Genomic DNA, 24,693 nt, shown 5'->3' on the forward strand with positions numbered 1-24,693 from the left:
CTCTTTCAGCTGTGATGCTTATGGATGATTAAAATTATATCATTATATCTGTTTCTTTGATGACAAATTAGTGTAACACATTATCTTGATTCTCAGTAACTTCCAGCTTTGATGTTATATTTAATAAAACATGGTGCTGTGTTGGAGAGTCCCTAGGGAATCTTTAATTTCTTTTTTTTTTTATTTTTTTTAAATATATATTACTTTTTAAATGGGATTAAATTGTCTGATCAGTGAGGCAGGCTCTTGCTGTAGCAGATAAACCCTGAATTCCTCAGGGCGATGTGCAGCCACTGTTAAAGCCTCTTTCCAAGACACAGACAAGCTCAGCAAATCCCGTGAGAGTTGAGCAAAATATTTCCCTCATGCCGAGGCTGGTTTCACGCTCCCATCCCAACATTTGCTCTGCTCATTCATCTCCTACCACACAAACCTTACTTTTAAGTACACAGGTAGCTGTTCTCCCACCCCTTGTTATGATTCAGAGGCTTCACATTGGGGCAGTTCTTCTGCCTTCCCCTCTGCAGTTTCTGCACCATCCATCCCTCATCCACAGTAGCTTGTCCTATGTTTATTTTAATCGCCTCCAGTGGATTAGCAGGGGCAAGTGGAGCTTAATAAACTCTGGCTGGAGATGGCCCTTCTTTCGCTGCCAAACAATAACGGTAGCCTTGAGAACCTGGGGCCATGTCATTATGCTCTTTATTACATTTTATAAAGACTATATATTACAGAAGTAACATTGCAGAGTTGGGCAGTTACAGGACAACCAGATTCTGCCATAGTGCATGCATACAAAAATTCTTCATCACTTTGGCTCTTATTGGCTAACACAATTGTCTTTGAAATAGTCTGTTAACTTACCATGCAAGAAGGAAAATTAGGAAGTAGAATAGACTCACGAGAGAAATAAAAATCCAGATTAAAAAGACACAAACACAAAAGACCTTTTAACTCACTATGGTTTTGTCTCTTGAGTCGTCAGGTTTTTAATGTTTATTTGGAGACAGATATATATATTACATTGCTGTAAGACAGACTTCTATGCTGTAATTTGTGAATAATACTCAGGAAAAAGTTACACATAAAACCACCTGTTTATTTCATAAATGTTTCAAACATTTAGTGTCATGATAGCATTCTTATGTGAAGAATGCTGAAGTTCCCTTGCACGAGGCTCAAGGCAGAGCTTTATAATGCAGCTGGGTTTTTTGGTCCTTCAGCATCAGGCCCCAGCCTAGACATCATTGACATACCTAAGTGGTTTACACAGGTGAGTTGCTCAGCTGCCTTTTCAGAGAGCCACTCGTGTAAAGCTACTCTTTCACACTTTCACAACAGGATCAGCAGAAATACTCACAGTGTACGAGGTGGTATTACGGCTTTCTCAGGGTCAGGGGAAAAAAAAAAAGTTTGCATAGTTTCAGGACCAGAAGAAGAGGACATGGGACAGGAGTAGGGGTTATTTCTCTATTCAAATTCACACAGGTAAAATGTGTTGCTTTTTTTTCATATGATATCTTTCCCCTTCTGACCACTGGAAGATAAGAAGATTACTGACCCAAGAGAAGGAAACATTTTACAGTGTGCTTAAGGCAAAAAGAGTGTTGCAATAATTACTGGCAATTAAAAAAATATATCAATACAGAAGTTCTAGGAGTAAAACATATATGATGAAGGAACTGTTTGCATAGATGCAGTAAGTGAACCTGATAGTAATACAGCAAGACATTACTAGCACAGACCAGGGAGGCACAGTGTGAAAACAAAGCAGGGCCAGGGAATCTGTTAAAATAGAGGCAATGTGAAGGGACCTCACATATCATCACCATTTTTCTAGCTATCTTAGGTGACCAAATTTTATGAATGTGCTTAGTTACCTTCTGCTTTGCTTTCCACCTGGCACCTAAATAGCTGATTCCAAAGTGAATTGTAAATTGTAAATTGTGCAATCAGCTCTTTGGTTGGTTGGAGGTAAGAAGCAGGCACGTAAGGTGGGACTGGCTCCTTGTGCTAACACAAAGCTGTGCATGCTGCCGTATGCAAGACCTAAGCCCAAGGCAGCAAACACCTGAGTCAACAGCAAGATTGCCCAGACTCAGATACTACTGATGAACGTGCATGTCAGCAGCAGGGACTTCTGGCTTTCCTGGCAGTACATAGGCCTCTTCTCAACTTCTAAAAGTGGGGTCCAAAATCTGGCCATGCCCCCTCTTCGTTCCTTCCAGTGCATTGTCCACAAGCCCCACACCTCCCTGCAATGCCCCCAGCCCAGGACCCGTTCCGCTGCCCTCTGTAGGAGACGGGTGCCTGCCCTAGCAAGGATGAGAAGGTTTTGCAGTGGTAGCTGTGATATTGGGAATATCCATGGCACAGTTCAAAAGTCTTTGGTATTAAACATGAAAGCCCTGAGCCTAGCAAGTGTGACATAAGGCGTTTTAGAAAAAATCACTATCCAGTACAGAGTTGGACCCCCCCCAAAAAAAATACAAAATGACAGGATCTGTCAAACTGGAAAATAGCCATGAGAGAGAAATTCTTTCAAATGCATCTCTGACCCAAGAGATAAAATTAGAAAACTCCAAGCTGACTGTTGTGAAAACATTCTTGCCTAGGCCAGTAATTTAGAAAGTTTAGATAAGTGTTTGAGTCACTGTTCTGACTTCTTTGAGGACAATGACCGTATTGGTACTACCTTTAATGAGGCCAGGATTTCACCCCTGAACTTTGTGCTGTTGATCCAAAACAGCCAACATCAAGTTGTCTCAGTACTTGTATGAGAACAGGAATGAAATCAGGACAGCACTCAATTTGTTGAGGAACTTTCCCATTAGTAGGCAAACCCTGTGACTTTGCTCAAGAGCCATTCCTACTTGTCTGAGGAAAGTTCTTATGAAAATACTGTCATCTAAATAGTTTGTGTGAAAAATATCTCCAGGAAAAAAAATAAAAATGTTAGTGTCAACTCAAAAAATAAACTATGTTCCATAGAACTAAGAGCTGGCTTAAAGGAAGAAAAGTGTGTTTGCTCTTAAGAAAAAATTGATTTTCTTCAGGGGAAAATTAAAAGAAAATCCTAGCCCCTAAAACATAATTTTTTGATTGTGGCAACAATGACTTAAGTTTAGGAATGACTTAAGTTTAGTTCCTTCACTCTGAAAGGTAGTTTGAGGATCTATTTTCTTTTATGAAGTATGTTTCCATAATGTCTCCCTTCTTTATAAAGAAACATAGGAAACTAACCCCATTTGCAAAAACTTAGCTTCAGCTGAACCTTCATCCACCTTGACTGTTAGAAAATAATTGATCAATCCTTGTAAAAAAATGTATCTTACAAATATTTATATACTGATAAAATAAAACTTAAACAAATTAATAGAAGAATCTATATTTTTTGTATATATATAATATATATACACAGACATATAGATTTGCAGTAATTAAATCAATGTAAAGAAGCTCTCTCTCCATTTGAAATGATTCCACAATCCAAAAATGAATTAATGCACAGGGTATAAATAAATACCAGTTAAATATGTATCTTTCTGTTAGGGAAGAAAGGGCTATCTTAGTTTTCTTCCCCCTTTACTAATAATTTTGCATTAAATATTTTCTGCTACTAAATTTTATTTTATTTTTATTTAATATCATTAGAAATCAGATAAAAAACTCAACTGGCCTGTGTATATGCTGCATTTAAAAGTCCTCTACTTCTAAACTGATCTTTTGACCCAGACAAGTCAAATGCTGCTGGCACTCTGTTTTTCAGTCACATATTCTTCTTTCCTTAAAACTACAGGTAATCTTGCCCTGTTCAGAACATGAGGACAAACATGTATACTACTTATATTCTTCTGTAAATCTCAGACACTAACACATACTAAAATTAAAACTGGTGTAGTATTTCGGGCTTAAAAATAAATGTAGGTGAAACCATCTTCAGCACAACATAAAATTCAGCCCATGGGGAAAAAAACTGCCCACACTTTAAACAGGAATAAGTGCTGTAATAAATCTGGGTATCATGGTGCTGGGAAATCCCTCTGCAAGCCTCTGTTTTTTCACCATACGTTGATTTTTGTCATAAGCTGTTCTAAAATTAGAAAAGGACAGGATCTGACAAGTATCCTTTCTATTTAGTCCTAGCAGATGGAAACCATGAGGTGCTTTCTCAGCTTGAAGCTGTTCCAAAACCTAAGGCACTAATCTGACATATTAAACCAAATTTATATAAAGTCTTGTGCCTTTACATCATGCAACATCATTTATGGCATGCTGGGCAGTGACAGTTTAAGTTATGAAAATGCTGTATCACACAGCAGATCAGAGTTGGCTTTATAGTAGGTCTCATGAATTTCTTCATCCAAAAAGAACAAATTTTGTATGGGAGCATTCTGCATAGCACCCCTGCAGAGCAATAGATTAAAACTAGATTTTAGCATTTACCTCTTGCTCACATATAAATCAGGAATTAGAATTGATAATGGCAGTTACTCATCAATGGCAATGCAACTGCAGATGAACAGGAGGAGTTTTATGGATAAAAGGAGTGCCCATATAGTTCATCCATATGAGTGCATTTGAAGTAACACCTCTCCAGATTGCAGAACATTATTCTGAAACTCTAGTGGTGGGCATGAGCTCAGATGCAGCAGTTCACATTGCAGACCCCTGTTGACAAAAGACCTGTGTGGGATGTCTACCACAGCCGGCAGGATTCTGCCCCTCGGTTCATATTCGTGTTTACTGGGCAGCTGAAAGCCTTACGGAACTCTTCAAAGTTGCTCATGGCACCAATAACTCTGCAAAGAGAAAAGAAAAGTTCTCAACAGGCAGGTTATCTTCTGTCAAACATCACAGACCTGTGAGTGTTTCAACATATTCACTTCGGGTTGAATTTTCAGGCTTCCCTTGTCATTTCTCCAGAAATAAAAAGAAAAAGTTCAGGAGAAGCACTCCTACTTAAAGCTAATGTGAAGACAATCTTGTTTCATTCAGTGCTTTGAGAAACATCATACTTTGCTAGAAACTCAACCGAAAATAATTGCTTTTTAGCAGATACCATGTCATTTAGAACGATATTCCAATCTGAGCTTTGGCAGGAAAGGTGGGGGGACATCAGCAGTAGTCTTGTGTGGTGGAACCCTTCTTCCAGCAGCTGCCGAACTGCTGCAGCCCAGCACACTGCAGTGTGTAAGCACACACGGGGGTTGTGCTGGAAGTGGTTTGATTTGGCTCATGCCAACCAGGTTTCTGTAACAACACCCCCTACCCACACACACACAAGCCATCTCCCCAAGACTTTGCAGCCTGAAGCCGGGGTGACAGACTGAGCCTCTCAGCCAGCTCAACCTTGGGCATCCCAGCCCTTTCGATATTTTGGAAATCCATTTTCTGAAGCTTCTGACCTGACCAGCTCCCAAGCTCTCTTGCTTCCACCCCAGATGGCATGACAGTGAAAAAGCAGCACTTCTCCTCCTCACACAAGCTAGACAACGTGCCTGAATCCTAGACCGGCACCTTCAGGTACACGGGAAGAGCTCCTGTGTGCAGTCATCTTTGGTTTCTTCTTCCACACCTGTACTATTTCATGCTGTCAGAAATGATTATTTTACCATTGCTAGATTGGAATTGTGTTGTTTGCAGATTTTTCCTATGCTTTTAAGCATCTTGGAGTTTACTAACCTGAAATTTGAAATGGTATTAAAGTAAACAGCAGCCTGAGTTAAAAGCAGAAAGGTATCTACTGAGATATTAATTGTGTGCCTTTCTGCTCTCCTTCTTATGCAGTGGGAAGACATTTTTCTCCATTGCAGGCAATCATCTTCTCAGCATAGCTCAGCATGGTAGAAAACATTCTTATTACATTGATTAGACTTTCTGTGGGTAAGAGAATTTGCAGTCAGCTGGTGCAAAAATATCTAAAGGTCAGTTTTGTAGGGAGAATTACAAAATGTTGTTGGGCTTCAAATAAGATATACACCTTTACCGTAGAAACATCACAAATACCTACTCAGGTGCTGGAACAGAAAGAGCTGGTCATGCTGGATTGCTACTTACATTGGTGGGCATTCTGCCTGCCACATTGGGGAGTTCACTTTGAAATCGGCATTCAAAATAAGTGAACTCCCATGCTAATATGGAAAATCTGCCACTTAAATAAAACCAGAATCTAGTCAGCAAGAGATCTTTATGTGTCCATTAATATGACTTTTCTATGTACGGTTTGACTTTGCCATGTTAACTGTGAAATCAGAATGGGCTGTCTGGATTTCAAACCACTGACCTACAGCAGAGACACCTTCCCTTTAATGGGTCACCTTGGGCTCTCTTGACTGTCAATAGAAAGGCGTGCTTGCAGAGTTGAAGTAATCCAGCTTATTTATTTACAGAATGATATGATATGCATTCAAAATACCTATTCTTTTTTGACTGAGAAGAGAACTGGGGGTGACTAGCTCAGATGCACACACCTATGCTCAAGATGTGTGTGTTTCGTTTTTATTATTTTATGATTATTTTTTATAATTACTTAGAAAAGTCTGTTTGGGATGTCTGGATAGCAAGTACTGTCATTTTGGAAAGCAGCTACATTGCTGCTGTAATCATAATGGTCTTGGGACATAAATGAAGCAAAGCTGGGGGAAACAGATAATATTATTCCAGTTGATATGACATGGAAGAAGAGACAAACCAAAATTTCTCTCAAGTTCTGAAACAGAAGATTGTTCTGGCTATCTCACATAAAAACTAAGAGAAAGATTTGTCTATATTTTCTAGACTCAAAATTCATCTAATCTTCTCTGTAATTGTCTTCCATAACCTGACTCCTTCGGCTAAATAAGAGTTTTTCCTCATGAATGCATTATCCTTAGGTTTCTCTGCATATTTTGTGTTTTGCACCATCTCATAGAAATGTAGCAATGTGATGATTGTACATAGAGAAAGGTAAATAAATCTGAGGACTTTTAAAGCCAAGAAATGGTTGTTTTTATCAAAATCTGACATGTATGAGTTATAAAAAATATCACTCTGTAGGCTGAAGATCAGGTGGATACTGCAGTCTTCATTGTCAAGAAGTATTTTTCAATTGTTAAAATGCATGTAAATTTGTATATCATAGTCGTTTTACTCAAGCTGATGTGGCAAGTATTGCTAAGGTATGCTACTGCAAGTTTAAGTGCAGAATGCAGAAATCTACCAAGACCAGGCATATTCATCTGCATTGTTAGCTTACATTAAATTTGTGCTATAATCTTTCCAGCTCCATTATTTCTTAACTCATTCTGGTTATAAGTACCCCAAGGTGTGCTATGCATACTGTGTTTATATGTCCAGCTTTGGTATGGCTGTCCAGGGAATATGTCAGAGTACCTGTACCCTTCGGTCCATGAAGCAACCTCACAGCTCCCCTGTGAAGACAGTGTTGCTATTTCTCCTTTATCAAGAGAGAGAGATATGAGGCAAAGGGAGTTCATAACACCTAAATTTAGACAAGGAAAATCCCAGCTTCCTCTTTAGTCAATAGAAAGTGGTAGGAAACACCGTAAGATAGCCTGACTGAGGGCAAATACACAATTCTTGGTGAAGTAAATGCAAATGACATGAATCCCAGAAGAAACAAAAATTGCCCTTGGTTATGCAGACTCTGTGGAGATACAGAGAAATAAACATTGGCTTCTTAATTCTTACATAGTCTTTAAACCTTCCTCCTTTTCCAGTCTCTCCTTCTTGATGTTCAGTTGTTAAGAGAGCCTGGCAGAGGCCTCTTGGGCAAAGAGGTGGACATGCTGTTATGGGTGGACTACCACAGCTCCTTTAAGAATTGTGTCTTGGAGGTCAACTGAAGAGTTCAGTCTTGAACTGAACCGATGTGGCATGTTTCGCTTTGCTTTTCTACCTGTTCACTATTAGTATAATTCAAGGCACTCATATTAAAGCTTTAATGAACTCAGGCAGTTTGAATTAAGGACCCTCCTAATATTCATTGTTTTCCAAACTAGATTGACATAGGAAAAAGAAAAAAAAAAAAACAACTGATAGATGAGACATTTCATATACTCAGGTCTTGATTATAGAACATCACAAGGATCACAGTATGTTCTGGTTCAACTGCTTTTGAGGGTAGATGCAAGTCCCTCATTTTTACAGAAGAGCATTTGTAACAGCAGAATATAAGCTAATAAAAACACTTGACTTTGAATCTAGGCCAAGACCATAGGCCAATTTTGTTTTAACTTTTTCTTAACTTCTCTTAACATGCTAAATTTCTGCTCTTGACTGCTGCAGTGATGATTCTGCATGTATACTAAGTAAATATATTATTTATACTACCTGAACATAGGAGGGCTGTGAGCTCCAGCATATATTTGTTCTCTTGCAGATTCTGATCTAAAGGAGTTGCATCTTACCTAATAAAAGATAAAAAGAAGAAATAGGCACATCATTTGGAATGACCTTGCAAGTTAAAGCAGAATGTAACATCACAGTTCTTAAGATGCTTGTTACGTATAGAATGTACAAAATGGAAAGACACCTCTAACTCCTATTTGGTTTCACCTTTGCTAGCTTGCAGCGTTCTCCTGATATATTCTCCTGTTTTTTGAAATCCCTTAATGGATCCAGTCCCCACCTGCTGTTTTTCTCCACCCATTCATTCCCTTCATCTAATCATAGCCACTTTACCAGTTCTTTGTTTGATATGCTCTATAATTGTAGTTTGATTTTCAGCTTGTGCTGGAGCATCTCACACCTTAATAATTACCAAGGATATTTCTTGGTCTCAAAGCTATGTAATGTGTAAAAGGTACGTATAATGATGTTTCCCATTTCTAAAATTGCAGCTGTATTACCTTACATTTGTTCCACATTGGAAAGGCAGTTTCTTTTGAAATGAAACATTTTTCAAGTTTCCATTAGTGTTCCCCAATTCACTATTCCTAATACAATGCTTGGCCCAATTGTAACTGACCACAAAACAGAGTAGAGAGAATATTTGCACAACTGAGTAATCCCTCTTATGCTGTATCCATTGCATGAAAAACCTCAATCTCTCAGTCCTTACCTTACCTAAGCCCGTGTCGAATATTTTCTATCAAAATCCTTTAAGCCAGACCACATATAAAATACATGTGCTTCAGTATAAACTACCAAAATGCAATCTTTTCATCAGTTAATATTGTCAAACTTAGGTGGTCATAGACCTGTACACTGCTACACTGCTACCTGTACCCTTAGCGGAGAAGTGCCAGGGTAGGTTTAAAACCAACATTGGTTGCACTGGGTCCTGTTTCTTCAATTTTCGATGATTCATTCCTTCAGGTGGCTGATGCAATTTTGTAGCTCAACTTTTACTCCTCATATAGGGAGTTTGCCCAGTTCTTTTATACAAATAAATCATTTCTGATTCTCTCCCTTGTTTTTACAAAAACTCACATCTTCTATCAAAGTTTTACTACAGGGTGTCCAATGTACAGCAAACAAAGGTGAAAAAAAAAGAAGCAAAGATTTACTTCACCACTGCTTAGTTTCACTGAACAATCTGCTCAGTAACAAATGGTGGTGGTATATTTGCAACAGGAGTTTGTGGTGGATAAACTGCTGATGGAAAAGAGTCATACAATTCTGCACACTTTAAGCACCAGAAAACTGGGATGCGAGCGTAGAAAGAGGTTATAGAATCAATATGTGCAAGACAAGTTTTGCAGTGGATGGCAGCAGCAAGAAGAAAGAAAGCTGCTGCAAGAGCACTGTGCAAAAAAAAAAAGAATAACTTCAGCATTTCTGGTACCATAGATAGGTGAATGAGAATGAAGAGAGAAAGAGAAAAGAAATAATAGTCTTGTGAAAACAAGTCTCTGTTTATATCATTAAAAGTATGGATTTGGTTGCTATAGATTGTTGAAAAAAAGCAGCCTCATCTCTGCACTGTACATTGTGCAGGTCAATAGATGGAGACTCAAAACACATTTGTATTACTCACATGGGCATAACTCAGAAAGAAAAGCTGGTTGTGTGTGAAGTCAAGGCCTGGCAGTAAAGGTTCTTCTTCTCCTCCTCTCTTTTCTCTAATCCATCTCCTGTATGCCTGATAAAAAAGAGATACAAAGTGTCTTCCAGTGACATGGAACCTAAACACAACTGTCTTTCTCTCTCTCACTCTTTTTTTTTTAGTAATACCATGTTCCAGACATTTTTTGTATACTTACTCTGAAAGCCTCTCGCAAACCTCCATTATCTGCAATGTTTTCTGCCAAAGTCCTCTTGCCATTCACCTGGCAGAATGAAAGCACTTCAGTCATTTGACCTGTTTCTGAACTTCCTTCTTGATCAACTTTAAGGGACAGGGAAAAAAAATAAAGGAAGGCAAGGACAACCTCATCCAATTTCAGCCATCATATCTCTGGTTAAGAAAACTGCTTTTCATTGTGAAAACTGTCAGTAAATAATCCTCTGTTATGAGTTATCCTGGCTCTTTGCCTATATCTTTGTAGCACAAAATGTAGTAGATAAAAGGCACTCAAAAATCCTGTCCCTGATCTTTGATCTGAGAATCAATAATTTTCCCCTGAAGATTGTTTTTCTCTGGTTACATGTGAGATCCAGTAGCCCCCTTCATAAACTTTTATCCAAAAGGTTATATTTGTTTCTCTACATAACTTTATATACTCCTGGGATGCTAAAATGACTTTTAAGTCAAAACATAGAAGAGCATAATTAAAAATAGCCGTCAGGTACAGAATTGAAATTGATAGTATATTCAGTGCTCTAAAAATATCTGTGAAGGAGATTCATGTTGCTTTTCCCCAATATTGATTACAAGAGCAAGAGCGATGGAAACAAGAATATATTGTGAGAAGCAGCACTATCAGAACTTTCTGAAAAAGCCAGTTTCCTGGTATTACAAAGTGCAATATCATCATGGAGAAATCCTCATTTCTGCAAGTGCAGCGTTATCTCCAATCACCCAGTTGATAGGGTCTTAGTGCTATCAGACCGTATTTGTAATTAAGCAGTTTTACTCTCTATTGTGCCTAAAATGAACAATGTAATGAGCACAGTTTTGAGCTGAGCTCTGAAGACCAATGTTGACTGGCAAATCTTCCAATGCCATGCTCTCCGATGCCATGGCAGATGAGCATAGGAGGGTCTGGGTTCAGGAGCCACTTTATTTTCAGGTTGGTATAAAAGGAAAAAATGGGGTAGAAAAGGTAAAAGGGCTCAGGAGGTACACAGGCACATGCACACAGTCCCACCACTCGGTGTAGATGACCAAGGGATCTTGCTTGACACCTAGCAAGGGCGTAACAAGGAGAAATGGGAGCAGTAGAGGAAAGAGCAGACCCTTTCCTACCTGTCCTTCCTCCCTTCAGAAGGCCAGACATGGAGATAGGAGGGAGGTTGTCAGGAGAAAAGTTGCTGGGACACCAGGGAACATCCATATGTATTGACTGGCTTTTTTTTCCGGCCTACATCCTCACACATTTTACTTGTGGTTATCTTGTGAAGTAGACTGATTTAGAGAATGAAATGAGAGTAAGCTTGCAGTGGCATGTGAGCCATAGGTCATTTTAATAAGTGGAAGAAGTCCTTCCGCTGATCTCAGGAAGCTCTGGGTCAGGTATCTGAGACTAGTGGGTGCAGACAGGTCATGACAGGGCTCAGAGACCACGATAAGCCCTTTGTTTGATCAGTTGAAGCTGAAGTTATTTCTATATACACTTTTTCTTTCATTACCTTGCTTTTCTGGAGACATTTTTATTGTACACTAAATGAGAAAGAGGAAGAGTAAATAGGTTTCTTGATCCATGTAAAATATTCGTACAGGAGTAAAAATACCTGCAGAATGTATGAATATTGATGTAAATGACAGGGGAAGAAAAAGCTCTTTGCATGCATAGCTCTTCATACAGAAGCTATGAAATACATCAGAAAATACTAAGATTATTCTTCTATCCTCTAAATAGTGCTTTAGGTTATCCCACAGAAATAGAAGGAAAAAGCCTCACATGGCAAGGCTGCAGGTAACAGGATCTCTTCATAAGCCCATCCACCAGCTTCAAAGATGATAACTATACTGGAGGGGATAACTCAGATCTACCCCATTTCAAGAGACACCATAGAAAGTAAAGTGGATGGTGGAACCATTGGCGGGAACATCGGAATGACTCTGTTTGTTTCTTAGGGAAGGTTTTAACGACCTTCCGTAAGTGACATTTTTGTATTGATAGTTCTTGTCCTATAGACATTCAGGAACAAGCCTGAGAATTGGTATTTGCAAATTACTTTGTATGAATTACTTTATATCTGAGTTGTTGAACTTCAGATTGGACTACAATATGGTCTTGTTATCTCTGAGACAAATATAAACAGCCTGAAGAAAGTATTGCAATTATTGCTAAGCATTCAATGCAACTTCTCTGTTCTAGAAAGGCAAAGAATTTATTGTAATTCTGCTTCTAAAAGGTAAGTAGAGGTGGCGAAATTGAGTAGGGGGTTGGGTATGTGTTTTATCCTGAATATTAAGATTAAAATCATGTCCTGGCCAACATCACTGGAATTTTAGCTATTGACTTTTGAAGACCTGGGTTTTACCCTATTTATTCTCTGTTTGGGACACTTACATAAAGTGCACATTTTCAGAGAAGCCTATAGCTCTGATAGACAATGAAACAGAAACAATTGCCTTGCACTTTCTTTCTCAGTTGTTTTCTATGAGCTACTGCTATCATACTCCCTTCATTTGGGATACAAGTTGGGTCTGTGTGCACATATGGAAAAAATAGCAAAAGTTGAATGTGAAATAAAGTAGGGTTCATGCATCTGTTTTTATGGCTGTAATAAATATCAAGTATAATTGCTAAAGGAATGCATAAAACATGCTATTATATTCTTCTTTTTAAAAACAGTGGCTGCTCAGATTTCATTAGTGACCTCATCTTCAGAAGACATTTAACATGCTCACAGTAATTAGACCAGCCCTGCTGAGGGGCTCCATCCTCTTCCTCTGTTTCCAATATGATATGATGGGGAGAAGCAGTTTAACCCTGTCACCAGGGTATGGGTACTGGTATTTGACTGGACTAATAAAATCTGACAGACAATTTTAATCACAATTATTCACTTCAGAAAATGATTTGTTGTGAGAAATGAAGGCGGTAGCCTAATATCCCAATATATTGGGATTTATGAAAAGATAGATTAAAAAACAAAACAATGACAAAAAAAAACAAACAAACACTCCTAATATACCAGTGCTTTCAATCACTTCTGTTTTACATACATGTAAGCCAGCTCTCTTCCAGTAGTAACTGCTGTATTGATTAATCATGCATTTTGTCTTCTCTTTAAATTTTTCTTCAGAGCCATTTGTCCACCATGGGTCTAAATTTCCATTTTTGTCGTATTTCCGACCTTAAAAAAGAAAAAAAAGAAAGAAAACAAACATTTCCAGAGGAAAAGAAAAACAAAACAATAACAAAACAATAGCAAAATGAAACGAACAAAACCCATAATTTTCCAGTTCGGGAATCTAGCACTTCCATAGAAGTTAGAGGTAAATGTACTCATGGAAGTGTGTGAACAAAATACTTAATATTAGCAGACAAAATCTTTACCTCAGTCAACTCAGTAGTAAAAAGCTCACATTCATTTTATAATTATGTAATGTAAGAGGGATACAAGCTTTCTTGTGAATATAATTGTATTTTTCATCCTCAGCCTATATGTCTTTGATTCTGCAAACCTGGTGACAACTAATTTATTACTTGACAAGAAAAAAAATTAAAAAAACTGTGTCATAGAAACTTCTGAAGTTTACATTTTTTTTGTCTTGGAGCAAAACCAGAACATTAGAACTACATTCATATAAACAAGGAAAATATATATGTCCCATTTCCCAGGCTGGTGGTTTAAGCAATGGAGACCAGACCACAACTCCTTGGCCATGTTCTTACCTTCCCATTATAGAACTGAATACAACTTTAGGGAATTTGACACCTTGAACAAGACAGCACACTTCAATTTTCTTCACACAATTCAGCATTGTTAAGAAAAAAAAACAATAAAAGAGCTAAAGTACACACATGTCATCTTTCTAATCTGTCAACTGTAAGGAAAATAAAAGTTATCAACATACGGACAAACACTCACCATTATTATCAAATCCATGAGTAAACTCGTGGCCAACAATTACTCCTATAGCACCATAGCTTAATGATCTGTAACACAAAGAAGCAGTGTTCTCGGAAAGCGTCTACACACAAAAATCAAAGAACAGAAGACAGAAGATCAAACAGATTTGTACCTCAGGAAAGATCGTTATTAAAATTGGGAGAGGCTGGGGGGGGGGCTGGGACAAAAAATCATAAGGTACAATTTTGACTTAAGGTTGTTGAAAGTCTGAAGGTTAAATCCTCACTTGTTTAAAAGCAATCTTCAATATAAAATTTCAAAAAGCATTGTTGTGGCTCGCTCTTTTAACCAAATCATTTATTAGCATTATCTGAACTCCAGAATGTCTCCTGCAGCTGATTGTATTATGTGTATTTTAACCAAGAACAGGAAAAAGTTATAGATGGTATTATTCTCTTATAGTCGTGAAAAAAGCATAGATCAAAGGCTGCAGTGGGCTTCTGTAATGCCAGGTCCAATCATTCTTCACTGGCATGCAACAAACAGACTTGCAAATGACTCTGTAATGCAAAGCATTTAACAGATCTCCTTTCAGTTTTCAAAATAAAGGTCAGACAATTTCCTTGCACCTGCACAGGGATAGGGCATGATCTGCAGTCACATAAATGCACTGGAGAACCAGAATAGACAGAAATATTTTGTATTCTTGATTGACAATAAATGATATTTTCCTTGTTATACCCGAATAAACATGCATCTGGGAGAAATAGGGATGAAAGTTTCAGTACGAAAAGCAATGGATATGGGGGGGAGGGGTGGGTGTTATCTGCTAAATGCATCTTTCATTTGTTAAGTTGTTCCTTGTGATTTTAATTATTTCAGTTATTGAGATGCCATGTTTCAAAGTAGCTTAGAGTATTTTCAACATTGTATTGAAACAGGAGTAAAGGCTGAGGGTTTTGAAGTAACATGTTATTACTGGACCTAATGATCCGTAGCACACTAATTGCTCATCTCAGTCATGCCCAAAAAGTATGATATGATTTAATTTCCCCTTCTCCCATGGCAATTCTTCACTTTGGATTTCTTTTTTTTTTTTTTTTTTTTTTTTCCATATCCTGAAAGGTAACTTACATGATTTACATGTGATAAAATATTCCCTATTGCTTTTTTCTTTCTTTTTTTTTTCTTTTTTTCCCCACTACTATTGCAAACATTCATTAAAAGATGTTGGTTAAAATTGTACATTTCTGCAATGAAAATATTGCCCTTTTGTGTGGCAAATTTCTAATCTTGTGTAACAAATATTGATAATTATCCATACTTAATGTACTATATTAGACTTGTTTTCCACATCTGAAGTAAAGTGGCTACCCAGGATCTTTTAAAGAATAGCGTGCAACTTATAAAGAGTTCAAGAAGAACCAATGAGACCTATTACTAAATGCATCTTATTAATGATAGGTAGCAGAGAAAGCAGGCTGGTTGCCGGGCATACCCAGGTCTTTCCCCAGCTCCAAAAGACCTGTGTGGAAGTTTGGCATGAATTTTGTCCTTTCCTTCTGTGAACCCCCTACAGCATTTTGTCCTGCTCAACAACCACTTTGCCAGAAATGCTCCCAGGTCTGCTCATGCTCTCCTCTTTTGGGACACAGATAGACACAAATGGAGAGGATTAGATCAAGCCCAACACGTACCATATTGGAGAGGAATGTTCTGGGACTGGGGAGGCTCTGAGGACAGCAAGGAAGCTACTGACTCAGCCTGATGTCTCTATTTCAATAAATCTGGCATTGAAGACTCATAACTATGAATAATGGCATTTGGATGGTATTTTATTTCACGTACTGAGATGTAAAGTGACAACTTAACTTCCCTTTATGCAAATAGATGCAGCTGTTTTATAGTAGTTATGCTGGAACTGGACACTAGAACTGCACTAAATGTTAAATATTTGCTAAATCAGTTTTCCAGCAAGTGCTGATGATTTTTTGATGATTTTTCTGTTCCAGTGCCATGTACTGTTTCTTTTAAGCAGACAGAAAACAGATCCAGAATATTTCAAGGACAAAAGCAATCTGTTGTCTGATATGAAACAGCTACATTTGTTTACTAAATTTCATTTTGATACGTACTCAAGCAAAACCAATTTAAGGTAAGGTAACCTTTAAAGAAGAGAAATGAGCAAAGTACAAATCTTTGAAAGAACCATAATTTTATCACTATGGCAGAAGGTCAGGGCACAGAGAAACCTCTTCAGCAAGTAAAGCTGGAAAATGATCTGCAACAACCACAGCAGAAAATAAGTTCTCCTTAACCAGAAAGGACTTTTCTGTATCCCCAGTTACCACCTAGAAAGTCACGTGCCTCGCGAGAATTCTTTTTGAATGGAAATTCATTCATTCCTAAGTTGAATGCATCTCTCTACACATACTGCCAAATTTCTTGTTTACAGGGACACATCCAGACTGGAAGATGGCAAACCAAAAATGTTTTAAAAGTTTGATTTTATTTTTTCACAAATATTTATTAAGGACATGTTTCATTTGTAATTGACTTTCTATAACTACAAAATAACTTTCAGAAACTGGTGTCAGAGACGTTTTCTGGTCTGAACCTGTCCTAAAATAGAAAGATATTGGACTGCATAGAAGCTGTCATCTTTCAAAATTAAATATATGTGACCTGTAATTACTCTTCCTTGTCTATAGTAGCACATAAACCTGCACAGACAATCACTCTTGCACATAGAGGTATTCTCATGCACCTCAACAAGCAGACCCACTGTTAATCTTAGATTTTAGCAGAAAAAAAAAAAAAAAGAAAAAGATAATGAATGGCCTCTCAGTATATTCAGTTCTGTTCAAGGTGTGTTGGTCAGCTGATTTACAATTGCTTTTAATACTTGCCATATGCACACTACTGCATCTGCGTACTATAGCATTGAACCACTTCCACTAAGGTGCACTTAATTATCAACTCCTGTGAAAAATCAGTCACCAGTTTAAGACAACAGCAACACACCTACTGCTCCCCAGGGTAAGAAAAGTTATCACACAAAGCAGCAGTTTTCAGATTTATTTTTTTTTAACTGTTGCAAAATCAGGACACAGCAGGGAAAAACAAGGCAACCCAAAGGCTGAGCTTACCCTACACAGTGACAAGACAGCATTACTGTGAACTACTTGTTGGCTGTCTTTAGCAGTATGGCCTTTTTTCTCTATGCCCTCTTCTTTGTCTGTATGTATTTCTAACACCTTTACTTTCTATTCCTTGCTTTCACGTGTAAGAGGTTCCCCTGATGCAGTACCTACCTAGGATACTCTGTTCCCCAAAAGAAAGGCTTTTGCAGTTCTCCTGCTGGGAATCCTGTAATAGCAAAAAATGACAATCGTGAGATCCCTAGATCAATATAGCTGAATTGCAAAGTAAGTCACTAGGCCCAACAGTCACCTTTTTTGTTTAGTTTCAGAAGATTTTGCTAGGCAAGCTTTCCCTCAGGTGGTACTTTCAGAATATGATAGAGAGGATCTTTGAGAAGAAGTGGAGATCCCTCTCTTTCAGGACCCCAATGAAAACCAGATGCTGCATTGCAAGAACTTGATTTTTTTCCATGGCTATATGTGCATATATGTGTGTTTGTGCATTTGTTCCCATGAATAAAGAGCTAGCATTTCTCATGATTAAAAAAAAACTACTTGATTGCTCTCGGATGCACTGGCAGATCAACATTGAACATATAGGCAAAAACCGACAAGAATTATGAAATTGTTGGTTTAGTGAAGCTTCGGTACAGCAAGAGACATACAAAAGTGATATAATGTAAACCTAATTGTAGTCTGTGAAATCAAAGGTAAAGGAACATACTTAGGCACTTCAGTAAAGAGCTGTAGACAATCAAGGCTGTAGAGCCAGTCTAGCTACAGGAATTACCTGGCTGCTTCTGGTAAACCAGTAGCCAAAACACACTAACAGTGTAGGCACTCCAGTGAATGGCGATCTACTGATGTTACACAAAGGAGCCAAAATAGTTCCTTCGTCAAAGTCACGGGTCTATTTCTAATTCCTGGATGACATTTCACTGCCATGATTCTGAAGACAATGGAGCAGACCATGTTAACAGTGTAACAACCCAAATAGTTGCCAAACGGACACCTATACCCAAAGTTTTCAAATGCTGGTGAAAACTGTAGTTCGTCTGGGTCCAAATGCAGAGTTTGATGACTCACATGAAGAATTCCTATTTACAAAACATGGGCTTACATCCGCTTTGAATGTTACCCCACATGGACTTCTCCTTGTCAGTGAGGAAATGGTTTCCTCTGATGATTCACTTGCTTTCCCAGGAATCTCTGCTTCACCTTACAAGGCTCTCTGCAAGAAATCACCTGGCCACTCAGATCAAAACAAACAAAAAATGCATTCACTTGATTTTGACCATCTTCAATTTTTCACGGATAAACAGGACATAGATTTTCCAATAAATTTTCGGGCAAAATTTTTCCTTTCCTTCCAAAGTCATTAAATACAATATCCTGAGGGTAATTCACATCAAATGATGTAGCAAGCGTTATATCCTCCTGACTGCTTTTTTTCACTGTTCTATCCTGGCTGCCTTGACTACCTATTTGCAATTAGTTTAACAAAAAAAAGTATGGTTTGCAAACTTATTTTCTGAGTACTTTTTTCTCTTACTTCTGCAGATGCTGTTTTGTCCTTTCAAGCTTGTTATCAATTGCTTTCCCAGTGCTACAAAACACAATTGTACCAACGTCAAGGACAAAGTTTTCCTGATCTAATTCTATTTGCCTCCCAGCACACACAGAAAAGTATTGAGTGTTTATGATGTGTGTTTTTAAACATCTCACAGTAACGGTACACTGACGCATCCTGTTGAAAATTGTTTGCTAGTACACTAAGTTCTAAAAAAGAAGTGTAAAAGTGTACACTAAGTACACTAAGTTCTAAAAAAAAGTCTGATAAGTTTACAGAGGAACAAATCCATCCATTAGTGCCCGGTCCAAAATATACAGAGGCCAACAGAATTATCCCTGGGCTGGGCTGCGGCACACTGATGTAAGTAAATGGCACTCCCCCATTCCACATTAGAGCATGCAATGTTCCAGCAGGTTGGTTCATGTGACACCTGAACCTTCAGTGTCCTGTTCACACGCATTTTGTGACTGCTATATGTTGTCATCAACTTTGTGTGCTAAGCACCATAAGGTACTAAGAGTTGGAAATCTACCCTGAACTACATTGCATGCTTCCTTCCAAGTTCAAAACTTCAGAAAATACTTTTGGACATGCCAAAGATATCATTTAATAAAATAGATGTTATGGTTGACTAACCCTGAATGATCCTTTCCCCCAGCAGCAGATGAGAGGAACTGTGGACAGAATGAAGAAATCATGTCTAGTGGTCACACAACCCTGGCACACAGCCATGTAGCTGCTAGCACACCAAGACGCTATCAAGATCTTGTAAGGAGAAGAAATTACTTTGCTTATGTGTACGCTTCTATAGTGAATTTGCACTTGTCTGTGCTCCAGTAGAGGTATACATGCATTTTTTTCAGTAAACTAGATGCAAAGATTCACTCAGGTTCACCCATCTAAGTAATATAATCTAAAGTTGCCTTCATGTGACAGTGCTGAAACAGTCAGGTGTGAGTTAAGCCATGAGATAAAGTTACCACTCATGTTATGTGAAAGAATGGAAAGACGCTCCAACCATGAGTCCATTCAACAGGTTGAAAATTATTTTACTCTAAGTCAGGATCCATTTTAGATAAGACATGCTGAATAATGGAGCTTGTTTAAAGAGTGGTTTCTGCTTGTGCTGTGTGAAACACCTTTGTAGTTCAAATGCACCAAAGCAAGCTTAGGAAGTATTTTCAGGCCAAAGTGAGTCACTGATCTAAGACCCATTTAAGGAAAACTCAGGGAACCCAATAGGGTGTTTTTGTTCAATAAAATTATTATCTAGTTTTAAAAGTGATTCCTGAGCAGCTAATAAAGTGGAGGTGTCCTATCCTCCAGAGATTAGTGGTACTAAATGATGAAGGGTGCTTGCCCAGTATTGCAACAGTACTAGGATACAAGGAACAGCTTTGGAGCTGGCAACACAGGGCATCCCTCTAGAAACAATGTCTCCCTAAGGCAACTGTCAAAAAGATTGTCCTTGGAGGAAACAAGGAAAACAATGTCCTAGACCTAGAATCTTCTTGAAATTATAACATGAGATAGATCACCTGACAGTTTCTTATTCTGTGCTGTTTTGAATCCCCTGAGTTAGGCAATTCCCTTCTGAAGCCTGTTTCTTGCTTGCTTGCTTGGCATATTGCACCTAAAAGAATTAATGACAAAACTCAGAGAGCTCATAGTAGGCTGCAGAAGCAATAAATACTAATAAGATTATTTGTATGCCACTGGAGTTCAAGCGAGAAAAGCACTGATCTGGAGAAGTAAGTCAGGCAGACTTCAGTTTCACATCTTAAAGAATGGATACAGGCAATGAGTAGGTACTTACAGCTAGCACTTCATCACAAATTTAGCCTTTAGTGCATCTTTACATTCTTCTTCCCTCTACATGGTCCAAGAAGAGGGATATAGGCTGAAAACCTCTCTGTCAGTTATGTGTACAGTTTACTGCTAGTGCTGGCTTGGAACCATACTCATCAGCAGCACACAGAAAGAAAACTGTGCTCTCTTATTACAGACCCCCAGACAAATCCCTTTGCCATAGGTATGACCTGGACTTGCTGAATCTGCCTTGCCTACTTTCTTATATTCTACCTACTTTTGTAGCAACATTGCAAGACTGCAACATCATTCTGAGATGGGCACTGGTGTAACATGACATGAGAGCACTGGAGATTTGTGGACATCTGAGTTCAAGCTATCAGAGAACAGCATTAGTACTGTACATCCAAGCATTTTAGAGAAGGCAAGATGTATGAGCTGGGTCGTCCTCCAGATGGACTTTGTGCCACTGATCACAACCCTTTAAAGCCCAGCAGCTATGATCACAGCCTTCTGAGTCCAGCAATTCCACCAGTTTTCAGTCTGCTTATGAATGTCTGCTTATGTAGTCTTTACTTCGTCAATTTGTCTTTGAGAATATTGTAGGAGACAGTGTAGAAAGTCTTGCTCAAGTCAAGATAAATCACATGCACAGCTCTCCCCTCATCCCCAAGATGATGATAGAAGGTTATTGGGTTAGTGAAGGAAATGGTTTCCTGGATCTCTACTTTAAACCCCATCACATACACAGGGACTGAAGTGAGGCTAGCCAGCCTGTAGCTCCCTGACTCTTGTCGTTTTTGAAGACAGGAGTGACATTTGCTTTCTTCCAGTCCTCAGCAACCTCCCCACAACCTTTCAAAAATAAATAGGAGTGGCCTTGAAATGGCATCAGCCATCTCCTTCAGCTAACAAGTTTGCCTTATCAGATCATGGACTTGTGTCTGTCCAGTTCTGTTTATATATTCCACAATCTGCTCATCCTCCAATGAGGATAAGACTCTTTGCTCTAGACTTTCCCTTTGATCTCAAGGGCCTGGGATTTCTGAAAGTCTGTTTTACCAGTAAAGACTAAGGCAAGGAAGGCATTGAGTACCTCAGTCTTCATAGTGTCATTTGTCACCAGGTCCCCTGAGCCACTCAGCAGTGTGTCCACATTTTCCCTAGACTTTCTATTGATGCTAATACACCTGCAGAAACCTTTCTGATAGCCCTTCACATCCCGCACCAGATTCATCGCCAGGTAGTCTTTGACTTTCCTAACCCCTATGCCCACACCCTTGGACAGTGACTTTTTGCTGAACTTTCCTCTTATCTTACTGCTCTGGAACACAGGAGCATTTCAAACAGTGAAGCACATCTGGCTTACTTTAAATATTTCACTCTGAATTTATGCTGATCTTGAAGCTCTGACAGCACTCTTCACCTGCAGAGAACTACTTTTAACTTACTTGAAGACATCTAGCTTCATTTTATCCATTGCATCAATTTTAAGCCTCTTTCCCCAGCAAGATGCTATGAAATTTGTTGGAGTATATTTGAAGTTTGAAACAATTTTTTTTTCTTTTTTTTTTTCCTTTTTTTTCCCTCTCTCTCTCTCTTTTTTTTTCTTTTCTTTTTTTTTTTTTTTTGTTTTACAGTAGCTTTGCTGCAATTAATGAATCAATTTACCAGCTGATACCATGTTATTATACACATTTTGCAGATGAACACCCTGAAACTCAGGGGAATAAAGCTACTTTTCCAGAGAGACACAATGACATTTCATCTAATAGTTCACTGTAACTATGTAAACTAATAATGGATGAAGTAAACAAGAAACAGGTGAGATGCCTGAACATGTCATAAGGAAACTTGGAGTTCAAATCTCAATATGAATTCTAATTCCATAGTTCATTTACATTGCATAATATTTTTAACTAAGACAAGATCTAGTAAAGCCTCATTCAAAGTCAGTGCATTTACAATTTCCAATAATTAGCTGGTTTGTTTAAAGCAACTTCTGACAGGCTAGTGAATCCACCACATAAATAGCAGATGTGGGAGACATCTGTGCTAAGCTGTGTGACTTACAGGGTACTCTGCTGATTGTCGTACTGGCTGTTCTCAGATGTCTTTAAAAACTGCAACCTGTTTTCAAGTGTCATTGAACGAATTCATATTTAGAATTTTAAATGGATAAGACATAAGCAGAAGACTAATTTCTGGTCAGTAAGCAAAGGATTTTGAATTCATGTAAGGAATTAAACGTCAAAACTATGTTGTTTAGTTATCTAAAAACTGTGTGAAGGGCAGGATACATTTCTTTAAAATGGCTCTATAGACTTTAAGTTGCTTGGATAACTGAATCTCTTCCCAGTTGCATTTGAGGTGCCTTTGCATGTCCTGCCTGGGACATGAAGTGCCACTCTCAATGGAACACGTTCTCCTGTCTCCAGGGTCTCATATCTGCAAGATATGACGATGTACTAGATGCTGCAAAGAATCCCAGACAGCTTTGATCTACCTATATGAAGGCAATTAGGATCACTCTGTCGTAACATTGACCTGAACCCTACACCTTATTTCAAGTTCTATCCTGCAGACAATAAGAATGGAGAATATAAATTGTGTGAGGCACAGTAACTGTTTCAGACTGTGCACGAATACAAAGCTTAACTTTCTGAGTCGTAGTGAATACATTAATTAACAGATAAAGAGAAATGATGGTCTTAAAGCAGAGGACTCAGCAACTTTTGGTTCAATTCTTGGCTCAGTTTCCATTTCACCTTACAAAAGAGGGTCTTTGCTGCTCATGAAACAGAGAGAACCTCAGTGGGGCACAGTGAGGAGAAATGCATGATGGTTTGTGACAAGCTAATGAATAAGTGTGCTGAGGGATTAAGAAACATGTTTTTACAATAAATTTTAATCTTTATTTTCTAAAGGCAACAACTCTCTAGATTCCCCAGATAAAAAGAAAAGCACACGGAAAAAATCCTCCTATTTTAAACATTTATACATAAGAATTTTAGGAAGAAGAAATAGAAAAATGTGTGTAAGGATCATGTATCATCTCACCTATAACTGTAAGTAAATAAAAGAGAATACTGTCCATTAGTAAATAGGAAAAAATGAAAACGAGTGCTCACTTAAGAACACTTAAAGCTTACTTAATAACAAGGCTCAGAAAGTATTCAGTCCAAATCTGTTATGTTCATTAACCTCCTGGAAACTAATGGAGCACTTGAAACTACTTCATCAATAACCTTCCAATTAGTCCAGTTCTTAAGGGAAGAGAAAGTGCTGCTATGTGGAGTCCCCTGGTCCTTCCCCAGCCATGGCACCGTGTGCTGTTTGCCAGTGCTTGCCTGGCTCCTGGCGAGATAAGAGTTCTCCTTTGCAACTCACAGCATCAGCCAGCTGCCAGCATCAATATCTGCATGCCACTTTCTATAAAGATGATACTTACTGCCTAATATAAGCTCTCATCTGTAGTTTTCTCTATGGATGCTAATTCGAACATAATTTTAAAATTCTATTTTAGATTATATCTTCTTCCTGTAGCATGTAATGAAGCCGCTCTCGAAAGAGGCCTCTTGACTTTCTAGAGAACTGCAGTACAAGCAAAAATGACTTAGAAGAAGCATGGGTATAAACTTACAGAGATAACATCAACAGGAGTTAATTATCCAATATATCTATTCAAGCTCATACCTCGTTGAGTGTGTTGCTTATATTTGCCTCAGTTCACTGTAAATCCACTTTTCATTACTGTTCACAAACCACAGATGTTACTTTTTTGACATATTCTAGAGGCAAATATATTGACACTTGGAAAGAAAATTAAACACACCAAATGTCTAATGAGCAGTTCCCTTCTACCCTTCACACATTCAAGGGCCAATATTTTAGTGTTGTAATGAAATAAAACCTTTTCTTGAACACAATTATGCTAGCATACTTTGTTCATCACTTGTATCTATTTTCATCATGTACTTGTTGGCTGCTCTAGAGCTCATTAAAATAAAGTCTCTTTTGGAAAGTGTTTTTGTA

At 38.2% G+C, this 24,693-nt stretch overlaps 1 protein-coding gene across 2 annotated transcripts in view; it reads right to left on the reverse strand.

Moving 5' to 3' along the window:
* Positions 1-439: 439 nt before the first annotated feature.
* PHEX (phosphate regulating endopeptidase homolog X-linked) overlaps positions 440-24,693 on the reverse strand; it is a 102,609-nt gene continuing 78,355 nt past the window's right edge. The window contains exons 16-22 of one of the 2 annotated variants that reach the window (XM_040531918.1): positions 17,448-17,502; positions 14,152-14,219; positions 13,283-13,413; positions 10,209-10,274; positions 9,983-10,087; positions 8,335-8,411; positions 440-4,802 (exon numbers count right to left, since the gene is read on the reverse strand). In XM_040531918.1, coding sequence (XP_040387852.1) covers positions 4,700-4,802; positions 8,335-8,411; positions 9,983-10,087; positions 10,209-10,274; positions 13,283-13,413; positions 14,152-14,219; positions 17,448-17,502 — 605 coding nt within the window. In that variant the 3' untranslated portion in view covers positions 440-4,699. The remainder of the gene's footprint in view (positions 4,803-8,334; positions 8,412-9,982; positions 10,088-10,208; positions 10,275-13,282; positions 13,414-14,151; positions 14,220-17,447; positions 17,503-24,693) is intronic. The other variant, XM_040531929.1, reaches the window with a different exon arrangement.

The sequence above is a fragment of the Cygnus olor genome, chromosome 1 (assembly GCF_009769625.2).
Source record: "Cygnus olor isolate bCygOlo1 chromosome 1, bCygOlo1.pri.v2, whole genome shotgun sequence".
Classification (NCBI taxonomy): Eukaryota; Metazoa; Chordata; class Aves; order Anseriformes; family Anatidae; genus Cygnus; species Cygnus olor.